This window comes from Oryx dammah, unplaced genomic scaffold (genome assembly GCF_014754425.2).
Source record: "Oryx dammah isolate SB20612 unplaced genomic scaffold, SCBI_Odam_1.1 HiC_scaffold_3, whole genome shotgun sequence".
Taxonomy (NCBI): Eukaryota; Metazoa; Chordata; class Mammalia; order Artiodactyla; family Bovidae; genus Oryx; species Oryx dammah.
Genome location: NW_024070187.1, coordinates 10,485,498 through 10,503,164, shown reverse-complemented (window position 1 = coordinate 10,503,164; position 17,667 = coordinate 10,485,498). Strand labels below are relative to the sequence as shown.

Sequence of the window (17,667 nt, the reverse complement as noted above, 5' to 3'; positions counted from 1 at the left end):
AAACTCATACAGCATTAAGATGTATAAATTTTTCATTTAGAAAAGCATTTTTTTCCCCTCTGAAGATAGTAGAGTTTGGGGCCACTGACTCATTTTTTAGATCATCTATCACCTTGGTTAAGTTGGCTACTTTTTATTGTTCCTGTACCATGAATTATAGATATCTTATAAATAAAAATATGTGAGAAAAGAATTGATTTACTATCAATGATTTATCAATTTTATAAGTATGTGAGCACTTTTAACTACCATTTATGGGACCCAAGGTTTTGCCTTCATGAGATTCAACATCTATGTAGTATGAGTATACACATTATAAAAATTATGCCTTTATTTATCTGTCTACTTAACATATACACCAAACTGCTGAATAAATCATTAAAATAAAGTATGACTTATGGTAGCTGTTTTAAAACAGATTTTAAAATATGTAACAGTGAATAAAAATAACAAGAAAATGTTCTATTGACTTTGAGAGAAAGCACTGCATTTTATTCTTCTTTGAATTTTCTAGAGCAATTAGCCTTGCCTTATACATAGGAGATGCTCAATAAACATATGGAGGATTTTTTTTTTTTACCATATAGACACAGAAGGGCATGTAACATGAATTATGGAATAAAGAGAAACACAAGAGAGGGAGAGAAAATGGTAAAAAGCCTGTTTCACAGTGATTTCTCATTAATGAGGATGCTACTCCTCTGCTGACTACTTAGCAGGGGACCATCTGATCCGCTCTCTGCAGTCAGCTTATTGATTGCGTGGGTCAATGTAATCTGATGCATAAAGAACCAAGAGAGAAGAAGGTAGCATTTTCCTAGATAAATGGTAAGAAGCAGCTAGTTTACATTTTCATGCCCTGAGGTTCAGTGGCTCCCACAAAAAGTTGAATTAAAACTGACAATTCTTTATCAATAGATCTGACCTAGTGAAAGACTGGATTTAAAAACAAAACCCTGAAGACATATTAAAGATAGAATCTGTATGGGCTTGAAGTACAAAGCCTTTCCTTTTCTATTTAGACTATCTATGTTGAACACGTACATATCAAGGTCTAGTTATAGGCATTTAGACTATGGTGGCCCTTGATTTCTGTCTTCCTAGATATGTGCTCTGTGTGGTCAGATGCTCAGTTGTGTCCGACTCTTTGCAACACTATCCATGGACTGCCTACCAGGCTTCTCTGTCCATGGGATTTTCCCAGCAGCAATGCTGCAGTGGGTTGCCCTTTCCTCCTCCAGGGATCTTCTCGACCCAGGGATCAGCCCGTGCCTCCTGTGGTGCCTGCATTGCAGACAGGTTCTTTTCTGCTGAGCCACTTGGGTAGCCTATCTTCTTAGATGATGGGTCCTGCCCCAGGGCCATAGATGCAAGGCCTTGCACCAAGGCCACAGAAGCAGAGCCCAGAACCAAGGTCACCTCCAAAGCTGACTAAGCCCCTTTGTAACTGTTACCAAAAGCCCCCTGGAAAAAAAAAGAAAAAAACACAAAAGCCCCCTGGTAATCACTAACAAGCTCCCTGACTCCCAGTTGGGCAAAGACGCCCACTCCAGTAAATACACTATAGCACCCCAACCAATCACCTAATGCAAATCATCCAGCAGGAATTTCCTTTGTCTTGAGGCTATAAAAACTGGCTATTAACTCACAAAAATGGTTGACTCTCCCAGGCCTGTCAGGAGGTGTTGGCCCACTGCACTCGCAGTGCCCACTTTATCTCTGCTGTTTTTTCTTAACAAACTTCCTCCTTTCTGAAATGGTCTATGTCTGGAAATTATTTTCCAACCTGCACTAGGACTGCCTCAACACTAGATACCTAACACCTAACCATTTTCCTGCTAGTCAGTGGCCACGCTAAATGCAAGTCAAAATGATTAGCTCTCAGAAAATACCAACAATGAAACAATATCCTCTAGGCAAAACTTCCAAACCAACTGACTAACAAACAAACCCGCAGAAAAACAAACCCGAAATGCAAATACTTAATCCATAAAACAAATAAAAAGCATTATCGAAGAGAATACAACTACTGGATAAAAAAGAAGTTTGTGTTAGATGCCAGCTATAGTATTTCCAGCAGAGTTGCCAACATCAATTCAGTGCTCATAAATTGCTAGATTCACCCCAGGAGAGAATGTTCAGTGTTACCTGCCAGAGAGGATCTCTTTGCTCAGGGAAGAGCTCAAAGTACTTGTGCGCTAGTTGCACTGGAGGCAGAGTTTGCAATTTCAGGTTGGTCCAGCTCTGAACGAAGTTGGCCAGGTTCACAAAGGTGTACAACCCTAGGCGGTCATTCCCATAGTTTGACAAATGGGTCATGAAAATGCTGATCTGAAAAATAAAAATGACCAGAAATATCATATGCATATGCTAAAAAGTGGCATGGAAGCTCTAAGAAGAACTTCACCTAAACGTGGAATTTTATGAGAAGTACAATTATCATTTTAGGTGGTATTAGGGACTGAGTTGTAGTCCCGCCCTCCACATTCACATGTTGAAACTGTAACTCCCAATGTGACTGTATTCAGAGGTAGGTTCTTTAGGGAGGTAATTCAGCTTAAATGAAGTCATAAGGATCCTAACTCGATGGTCTGGTTGCCTTATAAGAAAACAGATACCACAGTGCATTCCTCCTCTCTCTCCTTTTCTCTCTGTCTCTCCCTTTCTCTCCCTCCCTTTTGCAATGCACGGAGGAGAGGCCAATTAGGAACACAGCCAGAAAGTGGCTGTCTTTAAGTCAGGAAGAAACTGAATTTTCTGGCACCTCCTTCATGGACTTGTAACCTCAAAAACTGATAAAATAAATGTATGTTGTTTAAACCACCCAGTCTGTGATGTCTTGTTATGGCAGTTTGCAAAGACTAATACTGGTAGAAAGTCACACATCTGATTTCTATTTCAAAGTCACTCTTAAACTCACTCTAAGAATAAAAATTGAAATTGGGATAGGCCAACCTCATTGTTCATTAAAAGTATAGTGTTACTTTACATATTAGCTTTTTCCCCACTGTGGAATCAACATTATCAAATTCAATAATCTAATAACTTCCAGACTAGCAAAGAACCAGAATCATACCAGTTTTAAAATTAAATAATTGTTTCAGAACTTTTAGTCTATATATGTATATGGGTTGAAATGAAATCAAACTTAAGAAAACTTGTCTTTTTGTGTTCTAATAAGGAATTTTTACTGCAATAAAGAAACTGTTAATGTTTGCACAGCCACTGATTGCCTTTAGCCAACTACTCTTCCATACTTATTACTTTTTTATAACTTTTCCTTCCTCAGGATTAACTTTAAATATATTGTAGAATTGGGTATTGTGGATCAGAGTCTAGGAAAAAGTGAAAATCTAGATTGATTGCTCTTGAGAGAGCAACAAAAATTTGAATGTGATTAAAAATATAATCTTATATACAACTCATCAAGGGTTGCAGCTGGAATGAAAAAAATAATACCAAATAAAAGAGAACTTGCATAATCTTGGTCTAAACTGAAGAAATTACAAATGCAACTCATTAAAAAGGGAGCTCATCATTTTCTACCATAGACAGTGCTTGTACTTGTTCCTCAACCTCATATACACATATAAGCATTTTAAAAATACATTTCACTATTTACTATTTACATATATATTTTGGAACAACTAATACAATTATTTCATTAACTTCATGAGAAAAGTAAGAGTAATATCATGTAAGGAAGACATCTTTCACCTGAAAAATAGTAGAGCTTTATTGGGTTACTATCTAAAATATGAGTTACTATCTAACTCAATGAAACTATGAGCCATGCCATGTGGGACCACCCAAGACTGACAGGTTGTGGTGGAGAGGTCTGATAAAATGTGGTCCACTGGAGAAGGGAATGGCAAACCACTTCAGCATTCTTTCCTTGAGAGCCCCATGAACAGTATGGAGAGGCAAAAAGATGACACTGTAAGATGAACTCCCCAGGTTGGTAGGTGCCCAATATGCCATTGGAGAAACAGCTCCAGAAAGAATTAAGACGCTGAGCCAAAGCCAAAGCAAAGCCTAGTTGTGGATGTGACTGATGATGGAAGTAAAGTCTGATGAACAATATTGCATAAGAACCTGGAATATTATGTCCATGAATCAAGGCAAATTGGAAGTGGTCAAACAGGAGATGGTAAGAGTGAACATCAACATTTCAGGAATCAGTGAACTAAAGTCAACCAAAATGGGTGAATTTAATTCAGATGATCATTATATTTACTATTGTGGACAAGAATCCCTTAGAAGAAATGGATTAGCCCTCATAGTCAACAAAAGAGTCTGAATTGCAGTACTTGGGTGCAATCTCAAAAACAACAGAATGATCTCTGTTTGTTTCCAAGGCAAACCATTCAGTATCATAGTAATCCATGTCTATGCCCCAATCACTAATGCCAAAGAAGTTGAAGTTGAATGGTTCAGTGAAGACCTACAAGACTTTCTAGAATTAACATCAAAACAGATGTCCTTTTCAACTGATATTAAGAAGTTGCAAGAACACACAGAAGAACTATACAAAAAAGATCTTCATGACCAAGATAACCATGATGGTGTGATCACTCACCTAGAGCCAGACATCCTGGAATGTGAAATCTAATGGGCCTTAGGAAGGTCACTACAAACAAAGCTAGTGGAGGGGATGGAATTCCAGTTGAGCTATTTCAAATTCTGAGATGATGCTGTTGCACTCAATATGCCAGAAAATTTGCACTCAAAAGATAAAGTGTCGCACTCATTGTGCCAGCAAATTTAGAAAACTCAGCAGTGGCCACAGGACTGGAGAAGGTCAGTTTTCATTCCAATCCTAAGGAAAGGCAATGCCAAAAATTGTTCAAAGTACCACACAATTGCACTCATCCCACACGCTAGCAAAATAATGCTCAAAATTCTCCAAGATAGACTTCAACACTACATGAACTGAGAGCTTCCAGATGTTTGAGCTGTATTTACAAAAGGCAGAGGAATCAGAGATCAAATTGCCAACATTCGTTGCATCATAGAAAAACCAAGATAATTCCAGAAAAATATCTACTTCTGCTTCACTGACTATGTCATAGCCTTTGACTGTCTAGATCACAACAAACTGTGGAAAATTCTTCAAGAGATGAGAATACCAGACCACATTACCTACCTCCTGAGAAATCTGCATTCAGGTCAAGAAGCAACAGTTAGAACAGGACATGGAACAATAGACTGGCTCCAAATTGAAAAAGGAGAACGTCAAACCTGTGTATTGTCACCTTGCTTATTTAGCTTATATGCAGAGTACATCATGAGAAACGCTGGGCCTGATGAAGCACAAGCTGGAATCAAGATTGCCGCGAGAAATATCAATAACCTGAGAAATGCAGATGACACCACCCTTATGGCATAAAGCGAAGAAGAACTAAAGTACCTCTTGATGAAAATGAAAGAGGAAAGTAAAAAAGCTGGCTTGAAACTCAGCATTCAAAAAACTAAGATCATAGCATCTAGTCCCATCACTTCATGGTAAATAGATTGGGAAACAATGGAAACAGTGAGTGACTTTACATTTTGGGGGTCCAAAATCATTACAGGTAATGACTGCAGCCATGAAATTAAAAGATGCTTACTCCTTGGAAGAAAAGCTATGACCAACCTGGACAGCATATTAAAAAGCAGAGACATTACTTTGCCGACAAAGGTCCATCTAGTTGAAGCTATGATTTTTCCAGTAGTCATGTATGGATGTGAGAGTTGGACCATAAAGAAAGCTGAGTACTGAAGAATTAATGCTTTTGAACTGTGGTGTTGGAGAAGACTCTTTAGAGTCCCTTGGACAGCAAGGAGATCCAACTAGTCAATTCTAAAGGAAATCAGTCCTGAATATACTTTGGAAGGACTGATGTTGAAGCTGAAGCTCCAATAGTTTGGCACCTGATGCAAAGAGCTGACTCATTAGAAAGACCCTGATGCTGGGAAAGATTGAAGGTAAACGGAGAAAGGGGCTACAGAAGATGAGATGGTTGGTTGGCATCACTGGCTTGATGAACACGAGTTTGAGCAAGCTCTGGGAGTTGATGGACAGTGAAGCCTGGCGTGCTGCAGTCTATGAGGTCACAAAGAGTTGGACACAACTGCACACGTGAACTGAGCTGACTGATCTAAAGGATATGAAAAATTCAAACAACAACAAAACACCACAAAAGTCCTAACAACCCACTTAAAAAATGGACAGTGGGTCTAAATAGACATGTTTTTTGGAAGAAGACTTATAGATAGCCAAGAAGCACATGAAAGAATGCTTTACAACATTATTAGGGACACGCAAATCAAAACCACAGTAAGATATCATCTCAAACCGGTCAGAATGACTATTATAAAAAAAGACAAGAAATAACAAGTGTTGGATAGGATGTGGAGAAAAGGGAATCCTCATGCTCTATTGCTAGGAATGAAAATTGGTGCAGCTACTGTGAGAAACAGTATGGAGGTTCTTCAAAAAATTAAAAAGAAAAAAACAAACAAACAAAAAAAACAAAACAAAAAAAATTAAAAAGGTAACTACCATAATTCAGCAATTCTACTCTGGGATATATATATGAAGAAAATGAAAGCACAAGTTAGAAAAGATACATGCATACCTATCTTTTTTGCAGTATTATCTATAATGGCCAAGATATGGAAGCAACCTGAATGCCGATCACTAGATGAATAGAGAAAGAAGATATGGGAACACATATATATGATGGAATATTACTTAGCCATAAAAGGAATGAAATCTTGCCATTTATGATATGGATGGACTTAGAGGGTATTATATTGACTGAAATAAGTCAGATAGAGAAAGACACATGCTGTATGATTTCATTTACATGTGGAATCTAAAACACAAAACAAATGAACAAACAGAACAAAACAGAAACAAGAGTTACAGATACACAAAACAAACAGGTGGTTGCCAGAGATAAGGGGGCTCAGGGGAGAAGAGAAATAAGTGAGGGAGATTAGAAGGCACAAACTTCTAGTTTCAAAATCAATGACTCATGGGTATGAAATGTACAGCGTGGGGAATATAGTCAATAAATATGTAATACCTTTGTATGGTGGTAGATGGTAACTAGACATATTGTGGTGGTCATTTAAAAATGTATAGAAATAACCAATCACTATGTTGTATACCAGAAACTAAGATAGTGTGGTACATCAATTGTATGACAATAACAAACAAACAAATATAAAATCTCACGGAAAAAAGAGATCAGATTTGTGGCAACCAGAGGCGAGGGGGTGGGAAGAGGGAGGAGGGATTGGATGAAGGTAGTCAAAAGGTATAAACTTCCAGTTACAAGATCAATAACTACAAAGGATATAATGTACATCATGATAAATACAATTAACACTTCTGTATGTTATGTATGAAACTTGTAAAGAGAATAAATTCTAAGTTCTCATCATGAGGAGAAAATATTTCTTTTCTAATTTAATTTTGTATCTATATAAAATAATGGATAGTCACTAAAATTATTGTGGTAATCATTTCATAATGTATGTTAAGTCAAGTCATTGTGCTATACACCTTGAACTTAAGCAATGCAGTATGGCAATCATATCTCAATAAAACTAGAAAAAATAGAGCTTTAGCTTGCACAAGAATTAAAAAAGCACTCTGGTAAGGTAGTATAAGCTGTAAGTTAAAGGTACCAGATTCAAGGAATGCCCTTTACTAAAAGGCTGAAAAGGATCTTCTGAGGATAGCCCACTAAGCTGCTTGAAGATACTCCTCACCATGGCTGAAGGTAGGGAGGAGAGTGGGAGAACTTGGACTATTCCCCTCAAAATCCTGATTACATACAATATCACCATCAAGTATATAGCACTTACTATGTGTTAAGCATAACTCTAAGCCCTTTGCATGTATGAAATGATTAAGTCCTCACCACAGTCTTATAAGGCAGGTATGGTTATTGTCCCCTTCAACAGATGAAGAAACTGAGGCATAGTTAAATAATTTGTTCAGGTCCCACATTCAATGGCAGAGCAGAATTTAAAACCTAGGCAAAGCTGATACATGATATACCCCAAACCTTCACCTAAACAGTTTTATGTATTGAGTTTGACATCCATCATTGCTTTACTTCTGCCTTTTTGAAAATAGAAGACCAAGGATATGAATACTTCTACAGAAGAAAGTAGAAAATCTAGGTATTATCTTGGCAACATAAAAATTTTCTTTTTAAACTCAGAATGACAGAACATAAATTATTTTTGGACTCACATGATTATTTTTAAGGCAATAATTTATAGTATTTGAAAATAATTTTACAGATAGGCTACAAATTTATCTTTGAAGGCAGTATCACTCCTATCATATTTCCTGGTCCATTTCCACCTGCCCCCCACCCAGCCTGCAGGGTGTATTCAAAGCTTTTTATTTTAAAGGTCAAAAGAGAGAAAAACCATTTTAAAGAACGTTCTTTACAAAGCTTGTTTAGATAGAAATTTAAATTAAATCCCTCAAATGTTAGTTGATACAATGATCTTGAGATTCATGTGGAATCATTTGAACAGATACAGGGTCTTTACATTGGTCAAACTCTCTCTCACTTTTAAGCTCTTTTTTTTTTTCCAAATAGAAATTGCCCTCTTGGCAGGACTTAATTATAGACTTTTTAGAATATAACATAATATCACTAGTTGATAACCATATAATTGCAATTGCTGTCATGAAAACGTCTTTGTAATCACCACAAAATAATATGCATTTGATCCAAATAAGTGTACATTTATCTCATGTCACTATTGTAATTAAGAAATAAGACAGTATAAGTAGAATTCTCGAGGATAATTAGAGTTCCTCAGGACTGAAATTATTATGAAAAACCAGGCAGGCTGCAGGCAAATGTCTGAAGAAATATTATAAGGTCCTAGAAATCTACCACCTGCCCTCTAGCACTGTTATTTTAAGATGGAATTTTAAGGCACCTGTCATTGTCTAAAATCTGACGAAATCATAAATAAAAAATACTACTTGGAGAATATGGTAAAAATTATTTTTATATCATGAGCAGATATATACTATAGAGTGGGCATTGCCATAATGCTCTTAAAAGATTTTGTGGCCTACTAATTTTGTCGTTCATCAAGAATTTCCTTAGGAGAACAAGTTGTGCTTTCTGAAGGAAGTAAAACATGGATGCAAGGCAAATGGAAAATCCACATTTGGAAGAAAGCAGTCTGCAGACATTGTGTGGTTCTAAGCTGAGGCACGCCTCTGCATTTAAATGTCCCGTTGCTGAGAAAAAAGGCGAGCAACCTGGCCACAACAGTTGCAATAGCTGTGTACCGGGCAGCATGTGTACACGTTTTACTGGTTAGAAATAAATTAGTGCTGGTACGTGGTCAATTGACTACACTTTAAGAAGAAAAATTCTGTAAGTACAGCTTAACCGTGCACATATGAGTTGCTAAAAGTGCCTATTGTGCAGACAGAACATTTTAGTTTTAGGATTTCTGGCCACATGTCTTGTTTATTAAAAAAAAAAAAACTATTCAGAGCATGGAGGAAGAGTAAGACAAATTAAGACTGGATGTTGTTAGAAGCATAAATAAGGAAAGTCAAAAGAAATGCAGTATAAAATAGCTGTAAATAATTTTTTACAGACATAATATATTACTGCTATTTTTTACACAATATATGTTCACCGCAGGCTTCCCTGATGGTTCAGTGGTAAAGAATCTGCCTGCCAATGCAGGGGATGTGAGTTTGATCCCTGGGTCAGGAAGATCCCCTGGAGAAGGAGATGGCAATGTACTCCAGGATTTTTGCCTGGGAAATCCCATGGACAGAGCAGCCTGGAGGGCTATAGTCCATGGGGAGTTGAACACGACTTTGCAACTAAACAATATGTTCCTCCACTTATCCTGTGCTTTTATTCTGATTGGTATTTCCTTAAGGATATAGTAAAACTACTTTTGCCCAATACTTCCCAAAGCATCATCTAGAAAAGGTATGACTGTGATACATGTTGCAAATGGTTTACAAATGCAAACCCGCTGGATCTGGAAATACGGCAGCTCAGAGATTTGCATGGTTTCAGACGAGCAGTGCTTTACCTTTCATAGATATCATGTTCAATGGATGAGTTTAAGAATAAGATATCCAATGTTAATGTCAGTAGGCCCCCTGTTGGCAAGTCCTCCTGGTCACTGAGGCCAGGCTTCTGTCACCACGCTGGCCTCTGGGCTGTCTCCTCCTTGTCATTGTCTCTGAGACGTATGTCTCTCCCTCACTCTCCACACTCTCAACTCTATTATAACCAAACATGAAGGAAATCTAAATTCTTCCTTTAATCTGTCGTAAAAATTAAAATCAAGCTGGAAGGTACTCTCATAGTCTAATTATTCATTAAAAACAAAAAACAGTTTCTCCATGTCAGGTGCAATACACACGCACCAAATTTAGGAAGATCATGACCTGTGGAATAATCCATTGAAGGTGGTATCTACTGTTCAAAGAAAGAGGAGGTTTTAAATCAAGTGATGTATAAATGTTGGTAACAGGGAATTGGATAAAAATAATGGGACTCTAAAGGATAACCTTTTGTTTCATCACGCACGTGCTCAGCTGCATCTGATTCTGTGACCATCTGGACTGTAACCCCCGGGGTTCTCTGTCCATGGGATTTCCCAGGAAAGAATACTGAAGGGGGCTGTCATTTCCTCCTCCAGGGGATCTTACCCTGAATCCAGGGATAGAATCTGTGTCTCCTGAATTGCAGGTGAATTCTTCCCCTGCTGAGCCATGGGAAGGCTAATTTTTAAATGTGGATAAAAGCACAGTCTGTTGCAGTGACAAACGAAATATTATTCTGTAAATATGGGCAAGCTCTGAGTCTTTAGCTCCAAGTCATGCAATCGTTTTGTATATCATTTTATTTTGCCTGTCTTATTAAGTAGAGAGGATAGGGAAAAAAAGGGCGGGGGGGGGGGGGGGAGGCTTTATTTTATCCAGAAAATTAAGCATCAATCTTCTCTAAATTGAGCAAAAATATTTTCAGACTGCCAATACCAGAACAGTTTTCTGGCTTTTCCTACTTGTATGACAAACACAATGGCACCGTAAATTGTATGGGTGCTAATATCCATAACCAGAAAATCAAGTATAGTCGCTTAAATTGGAATTTAAAATCATTTTTAGAGCATATATTCTTATTTAAAGTACTCTTGAAATATTTGGATATCAAGTCTGTGCCTTATAGTGCCTCTAAAAATGCAATCGTTCACAGAGTTGTCAGATACCGGGTTCATAGGAAAAGCACAGTATTATAACAAATACAGGAAGATACAATAACTTCGCAGAGCAAGAAGAAATGTACCCTGTTTTAAGGCAGCTAGCCCTGTCTTCATGCCACAACACAGATAAACATTAAATATTAGCAGTTAGTTTCCATTTTTGCCTCTGTGGCCCTGTCAGTGTGCTGCTCTTCAGAAAGAGTTCATTGTGTTTAAAAATATGTCCATTAGTTTGTTAAATAATTGATTAGGCTTTTAGTTCTCATAAAATGTGAAGATAGATGGAATATAGGGGAAGGCATCTCTGATGGTTCCTCTGATGGGCTTTGGCATTGTACTCATATATTTCCTATAAAAGGAGATCTTATGTCTTTTTGTTCTGAACGTAGGCTGGAGCCACCAAGAGATACTAAGAATTAAACTACGCTTAACATTGCCAAGTTTTAAGCACTCATTACCAAGTTTTAAGCACTATACCAACATTACCAGCTTTAAGCACTTATGACATAATTCTTGTATTATAATTAGAGGAACCCCAATACTACCTTTTCAGTCCTGGGCAACTAATTACTTGGTATATGCATTTGTCTGTGTTTTCAGATGCCAAAAGTAAGGAACATTTGCTCAAATCTAACACAGTTATATTACTCTGACACTCAGTCTAAAAGCCCACCATTAGCTTGGAATTCACTATTGAATTATACCACTTTATTTTTTTTTAAAGTATCATATATTGAAATTTGATCAATGATTGATTTTTTTAACACTTGATGCTGTTGAATCATAATATTAATTTATTTATATAACTTTGCCATGGGGCTTTATGTTCATTTTTGTTGTATTAAGTACTAAGAACTCACCCTGTTTTAGAGAAAAGGTTCATGAAGATCAAAGGGTTTGAGTGTTCTCTCTGAGATTATAGATGGAATCCCAGCAAATTATTGCTCAAAGTTGGGTATGTGAATTCAGAATCCGTGCTCACACCCAAGGTTCTGCCAGAGACTTTGGAAACAAGTTTATCTGCTTTTTCTCCTTCTATCATTTTAATTATCTGGTAGATTTTATTTGTAACAACATTAGGTCAAAACTAACATTTCTTTGTAAACTTTTCCTAGAATTGATCCAATATAAAATTTGATTTATGTATTAAATGTTTTTAGAAGTGAAAGAAATAGGTCACTACTTCAATATTTATATCACTATATACAATTTCAACTGATTATTGACTCTGAACATTTCAAAATAATACACAGTGAAGACAGAAATTGCTATTTCATATGGAAAGATTAGCATATTTCCTAATAGAAATATGTTCTAGAAATTGAAAGTAACTCCAAACTTTCAATATTAAAGAAACATTGATTTCAAAAGACCATTCAAAATGTCTTTCTCTAAAACTGGTTTTAGAAGGAGAAAGAAAAAGAGGACAAGAACAAGAAGAAAGGAACAAAGAAAGGAAAGAAGGAAGGGAGGGAGGGTGGAAGGAAGGAAGAAGGCAGGAGGGAAGGAAGGAAGAGAGTAAAAGGAAGAAAGAGAAGGAAAGAAAGGTCCAGAGTCAAGCATATTTCACCATCTCTAGGGCAGATGGACAGGAAAAATGTAGGAATGATTTAGTTCATGTCTTTAAATCTCTACTGAGTACACTCCAGCTATTGATTCAACCACTCAGCCTGCTTCTCTAAGCAGAGGAGCTCTTTGCTCCCTGTGACTTTCAGTGTGGTTTCATGTAAGATGAGTGTCGCCACAGGCGTTTATAATTAATTACTGTTCTCAGCTGATGCTTTAACATCCCACACCCTTGACTATTATAATATGGAAGACTTTTCCTGGGTATGTAAAAAACTAAACCTTTGTTTTTAATTTGGAGCAGGCTTGATGAAGAAAATAATGCTAATCAAACAGTTTTTTTTTTAAAAAATGAAATAATAATTAACATATTATCCTGGGAGTCTTTACGGCCTAAGCCAGAAAACATAAAGGATTTTGGGTTGCTGTTATAATTCACATCGGTTTGGTTTGCACACAGTGGGACAGTACCAATATGAAATATGGAACCAAAATGCCTGGGTTTAAGGACTGTCTCTGCCTACCATATAGATTAACATCTCTGAATCTCAGAATTTTCTACTATAAGTGGAAACAATAAATTACAGTTTTATAAAATGTATTACCATTATGCATATTCAATTAAGGTAACTATAGAGTAGTTAACATATCAAATATAGTTTTTAATTAGTTGATATACATCTCAGAGGTAATATCTTTTATAAGCAAAGTTGGTGTTTCTTTGATTTGCTGAAATAACCGCATATATCATGCTTATGACAGTTACTGTGATTTCTAGTCAAACCAGAAAATGTTGGATATATTTACACCAGAGTAAAAATCACTGTTTGATATCTAACATATGAAGCACTTTTGTAGTCTTCATGCAATTTCTTAATAAATGTAAGTTTTATCCCCCAGAATCACTTCTGACAGCTGCAGTTAAGATTCAATATAGGACAAGATTGTTAAATGTAATCTTTTGTTTTATTTCACAAAGTGCAATGAGATTTCATAGACAGACAGTACTGGAGGGAAGTAATGCCATGAGTTGATGTCTGCTTTGCTCCACCTTTACGTACCTAAATCAGAGTATCCCTAGACCTCTACTCTTGTCCTTCAAGGCAGTCACCACTTGACATTATGTATCTGTTTGGTTGCTTCTTGCTCCCTCACTCCCATTTTAAATGTAAGCTCTCCGAGTTCATACATGCTACTCTGGGTTTGCAAGATGTCAGGGAATACTAGGTGCACAACAAATATTTATTGAATAAACAAATGAGTCCTTGGTATATCATACACTACTTTTGCTAGTAGAAAATGTGAAATAACTTCATTGCTTTCCAATTATTCCCTATATTCTCCAAACGTGAGGGGAAACACAAAACACCCTATCCTAAATCCCTGAAAACAGCTGGTATTTAATAGGAGATAATGAATTGCTAAATTACACTTTTTATTTGTTCCATTTCCATTTATCAGGCTAAATGCAATAGAAGTTCCATTCTGCATCTGATTATTTACCAGTGTCCCAGTTTTTCAGTCATAATATTTGGTTAGTGAGTTATTAACAAATCAGAACTATTTAGATTCAAGACCAACTAGAGTGTAAACACTTATCTTCCTAAATGAAGAAGTTGGGCTGTGACTTCGTCAAAGCCGCTGGGAAGAGGGCAGCTGTCCTAACAGAGACCAGCGGGCGTCGGCTCTATTTCAGTGAGCAGGAGCTGTACTCTCCATTTTTCTTGTACATTAATAGAGGCCTAAGTCATTAAAAGGCAACACATGCTCACAACCATATCGCTATTGAATATATTTGTGTTTTGTCTTGCTTTAATAGTTAAGTCAGAATCCAGGTTTTAGATGTTGCCGTAATTGTCTTTTAGCGTGCCCTGATTCTGAATAAAGACTACCGTTTTTACATGAAGGGAGACAAACAACCAACGCTGCTTCTCATCTGAGCTACTTAGCATTACTCTCTTTTCAAAAGATCGGATCTTCTTTCCAGCCATGCTTCAATAATGCTATGTAAAAGCCATGGAAGTGCAAATTCATAACCCCAGGAATAATCATGGCCAGTTCAGCCCCTGGCAAGAGGAAACATGTCTTTTAGTGATCAGTATAAGCTGCGCTAATAGCCTCAGAGTTCAACAGTTTTCAAGGGGGAAAAGAAATAATTTTTATTTCTTCAGTCAACCAATTGATTATTTATTTATTAAATATTTATTAATATTTTAATTTATTAAATATTAATTGCCTACTAAGTGTCAGTCAATTAGGGACTGGAGATACAACTATTAATAAACTATAAATAGTTTTTTCCTAGAAGAGTTGAGGGTTAAGTGGTGATATAGTAAAGAACATAGAAAATTATAATACAATGTGATGTAGCAATTCCCTACTCTATGACGTCACACAGATGCAGGGAGCTGGGCACTGATCTAAGACTTGTAGAAGGGGTCTTCCTTGGCTGTGCAGTGGTTAAGAGTTCGCCTTCCAACGTAGGGGGTGCAGGTTCCATCCCTGAAACTTAAAACAGAAGCAATATTGTAACAAATTAAAAAAAAAAGTGGTTCACATTAAAAAAAAAAAAAACAACCTTAAAGAAGGACTTTAGAAAATTAAAAAAAAAAAAAAAGAAGCTTGGAGTTAAAAATCTGAAAAGTGATGAGTTAGGACCACTTCATGTAAGAGAATGGGTTGGGGTAGGAGTGGGTGACATGAGACCCACGTGCCAGAAGAAAGAAATGTGTGTGTGACAGCTGGTGAAAGTTTACATTCAAGAAACTAAAAATGCAGTGTAGCCCATGCAAGGTAGCAAGAGAAAGGAAAAGACCAGTTCATACAGATCTTTTAAGTTCTTGAAGGGTTTGAGTTTCTACCCCAAGAATGATGGAGAAACACTGACAAATTTTGAACAGGGGTAAAGTATAGTCAGATATGCTTTTTAGGAAATATATCCTGACTTTCTTTTGAAGAGGTGAAGATTGGAGGTCAGAAGTCATTGAGGAGGTTTTTCTAGTCAAATGATTGAGAGATAATGATGACCTGGCCAGTAGCCATGGGAAATGATACAAATTAAACAGTGGTGTTAAGATAATCAGTCTTGAGGAGTGATGTCAGCAATGTGAATGAATATGTCCCTCATTTACGTCTCACCTTCAAACAATAACAATTTGACATACATTCATGGACCACCTGACTTAAAGAATTGACTCATTGGAAAAGGTCCTAATGTTGGGAGAGATCAAAGGTAAAAGAAAAAGGGGGCGGCAGAGGATAAGATGGTAAAATAGCATCACTGACTCAATGTACATGAATCTGAGCAAACTCTGGGAGATAGAGAAGGACAGAGAAGCCTGGTGCACTGCAGGCTATGGGGTTACAAAGATAACTGAGTGACTAAAAAACAGCAACAAAAACAATGACCAAAGTGCCATTGAGAAAGCTGTGGGATCCAGGACCATTTCCAAGGGAACTGTAGGGAGTCTATCCCACCCGTGGGTAGGGTAATGGGTATACAGACTTCGGTCCCTGCTGTGACCCCTACAGTGGCCTATGAACTGAGTCCAGCTCCTCTTGGATTCAGTTCAGGGGTCCCTGGAGAATACCATCTTGGACAATCACCCACTGAAGATAGAGCCCTTGTGGAAGTCCAGATTCCAGTGGGGGGGGGGGGGAAAGAGTTTGGATGCACTGGAGAGGATCAGAGAAAGAGTTCAAGTTTACCCCATATCACCTTTCCCCCAGGACAGCACAGTTCACTGCCAAGACACATTTTTCTCAAGCCACGATTTCTCCTGAGACGGCAAGTGAAAGCTTGTGAGGGAACACCCAGTTCCCCAAGTTGTTCAGGATGCTCCCAAAGAGTCCTCATGTCTTTCAACCCATCCAGAGTCCTGAGTCATGAGCTAAATGACTGGTGGATGGGACCAAGCTGGAAGAGGGGCAGATAACACTTTTGGAGGCATTGAAGGGTTGTAGTTCCTTCAATGAGAACTGCTTCTCATTCCATCAAGAAGCCCATCCAGAAGCCTCTGGGTATGCCTGTCTGCAGATTCCTTCAAGTGGGCCACAGGAAACCTCAGAGCTTCACACGGCTCACCCACACACACCTTTACCCTGTGAAGGGTCCTCAGTACATGTTCCCCAGACAGCTAGTGAGCATGTGCAGTAAACCAGGTCAACTCTGCAGGCGGGCTCGCAGTGGTGCTCCTGAGACTAATAGTGAGCACGCACAGGAAAGCAGGCCAACTCTGCAGGCCTCTGAGAGGCTACAGATTTGAACTTTAGCTCCACCTCGGGGAAAGCAAAAGGGAGATTCTTGGAGCCCAGCCTAGTACGTTGCTGGATTCAGAGAAGAAATAAAACTAAGAACTCTCTCAAAAGAGAAGACTGTGAAGCAAATGTATTTATAGAAGAACTGAGAAAGATTCAGAGTTCCTTGCAGGACTGTCAGAAGGTATTTCTCTCCTAAAGTCAGTTACTAAAGACTAGAGGAGGTGATTGTTACTTGAAATGTGAAGGCAGAGATGCAAGACTTTAAGGAATATAAAAAATCAAGAAAACACCAAGTTCAGTTCAGTGTAATAGCTCAGTCGTGTCAGACTCTTTGCACCACCATGAACTGCAGCATGCCAGGCCGCCCTGTCCTTCACCAACTCCCACAGTCTACCCAAACTCATGTCCATTGAGTCAATGATGCCATCTAACCATCTCATCTTCTGTCATCCCCTTCTCCTCCTGCCTTCAATCTTTCCCAACATCAGGGTCTTTTCAAATGAGTCAGCTCTTCGCGTCATGTGGCCAAAGTATTGGAGTTTCAGCTCCAACATCAGTCCTTCCAATAAA

At 37.8% G+C, this 17,667-nt stretch overlaps 1 protein-coding gene across 2 annotated transcripts in view; it reads right to left on the bottom strand.

Moving 5' to 3' along the window:
* LOC120861699 (bifunctional heparan sulfate N-deacetylase/N-sulfotransferase 4) overlaps positions 1-17,667 on the bottom strand; it is a 279,524-nt gene that overhangs the window by 41,226 nt on the left and 220,631 nt on the right. For both annotated transcript variants that reach the window (XM_040237406.1, XM_040237408.1), the window contains exon 6: positions 2,149-2,331. In XM_040237406.1, coding sequence (XP_040093340.1) covers positions 2,149-2,331 — 183 coding nt within the window. The remainder of the gene's footprint in view (positions 1-2,148; positions 2,332-17,667) is intronic.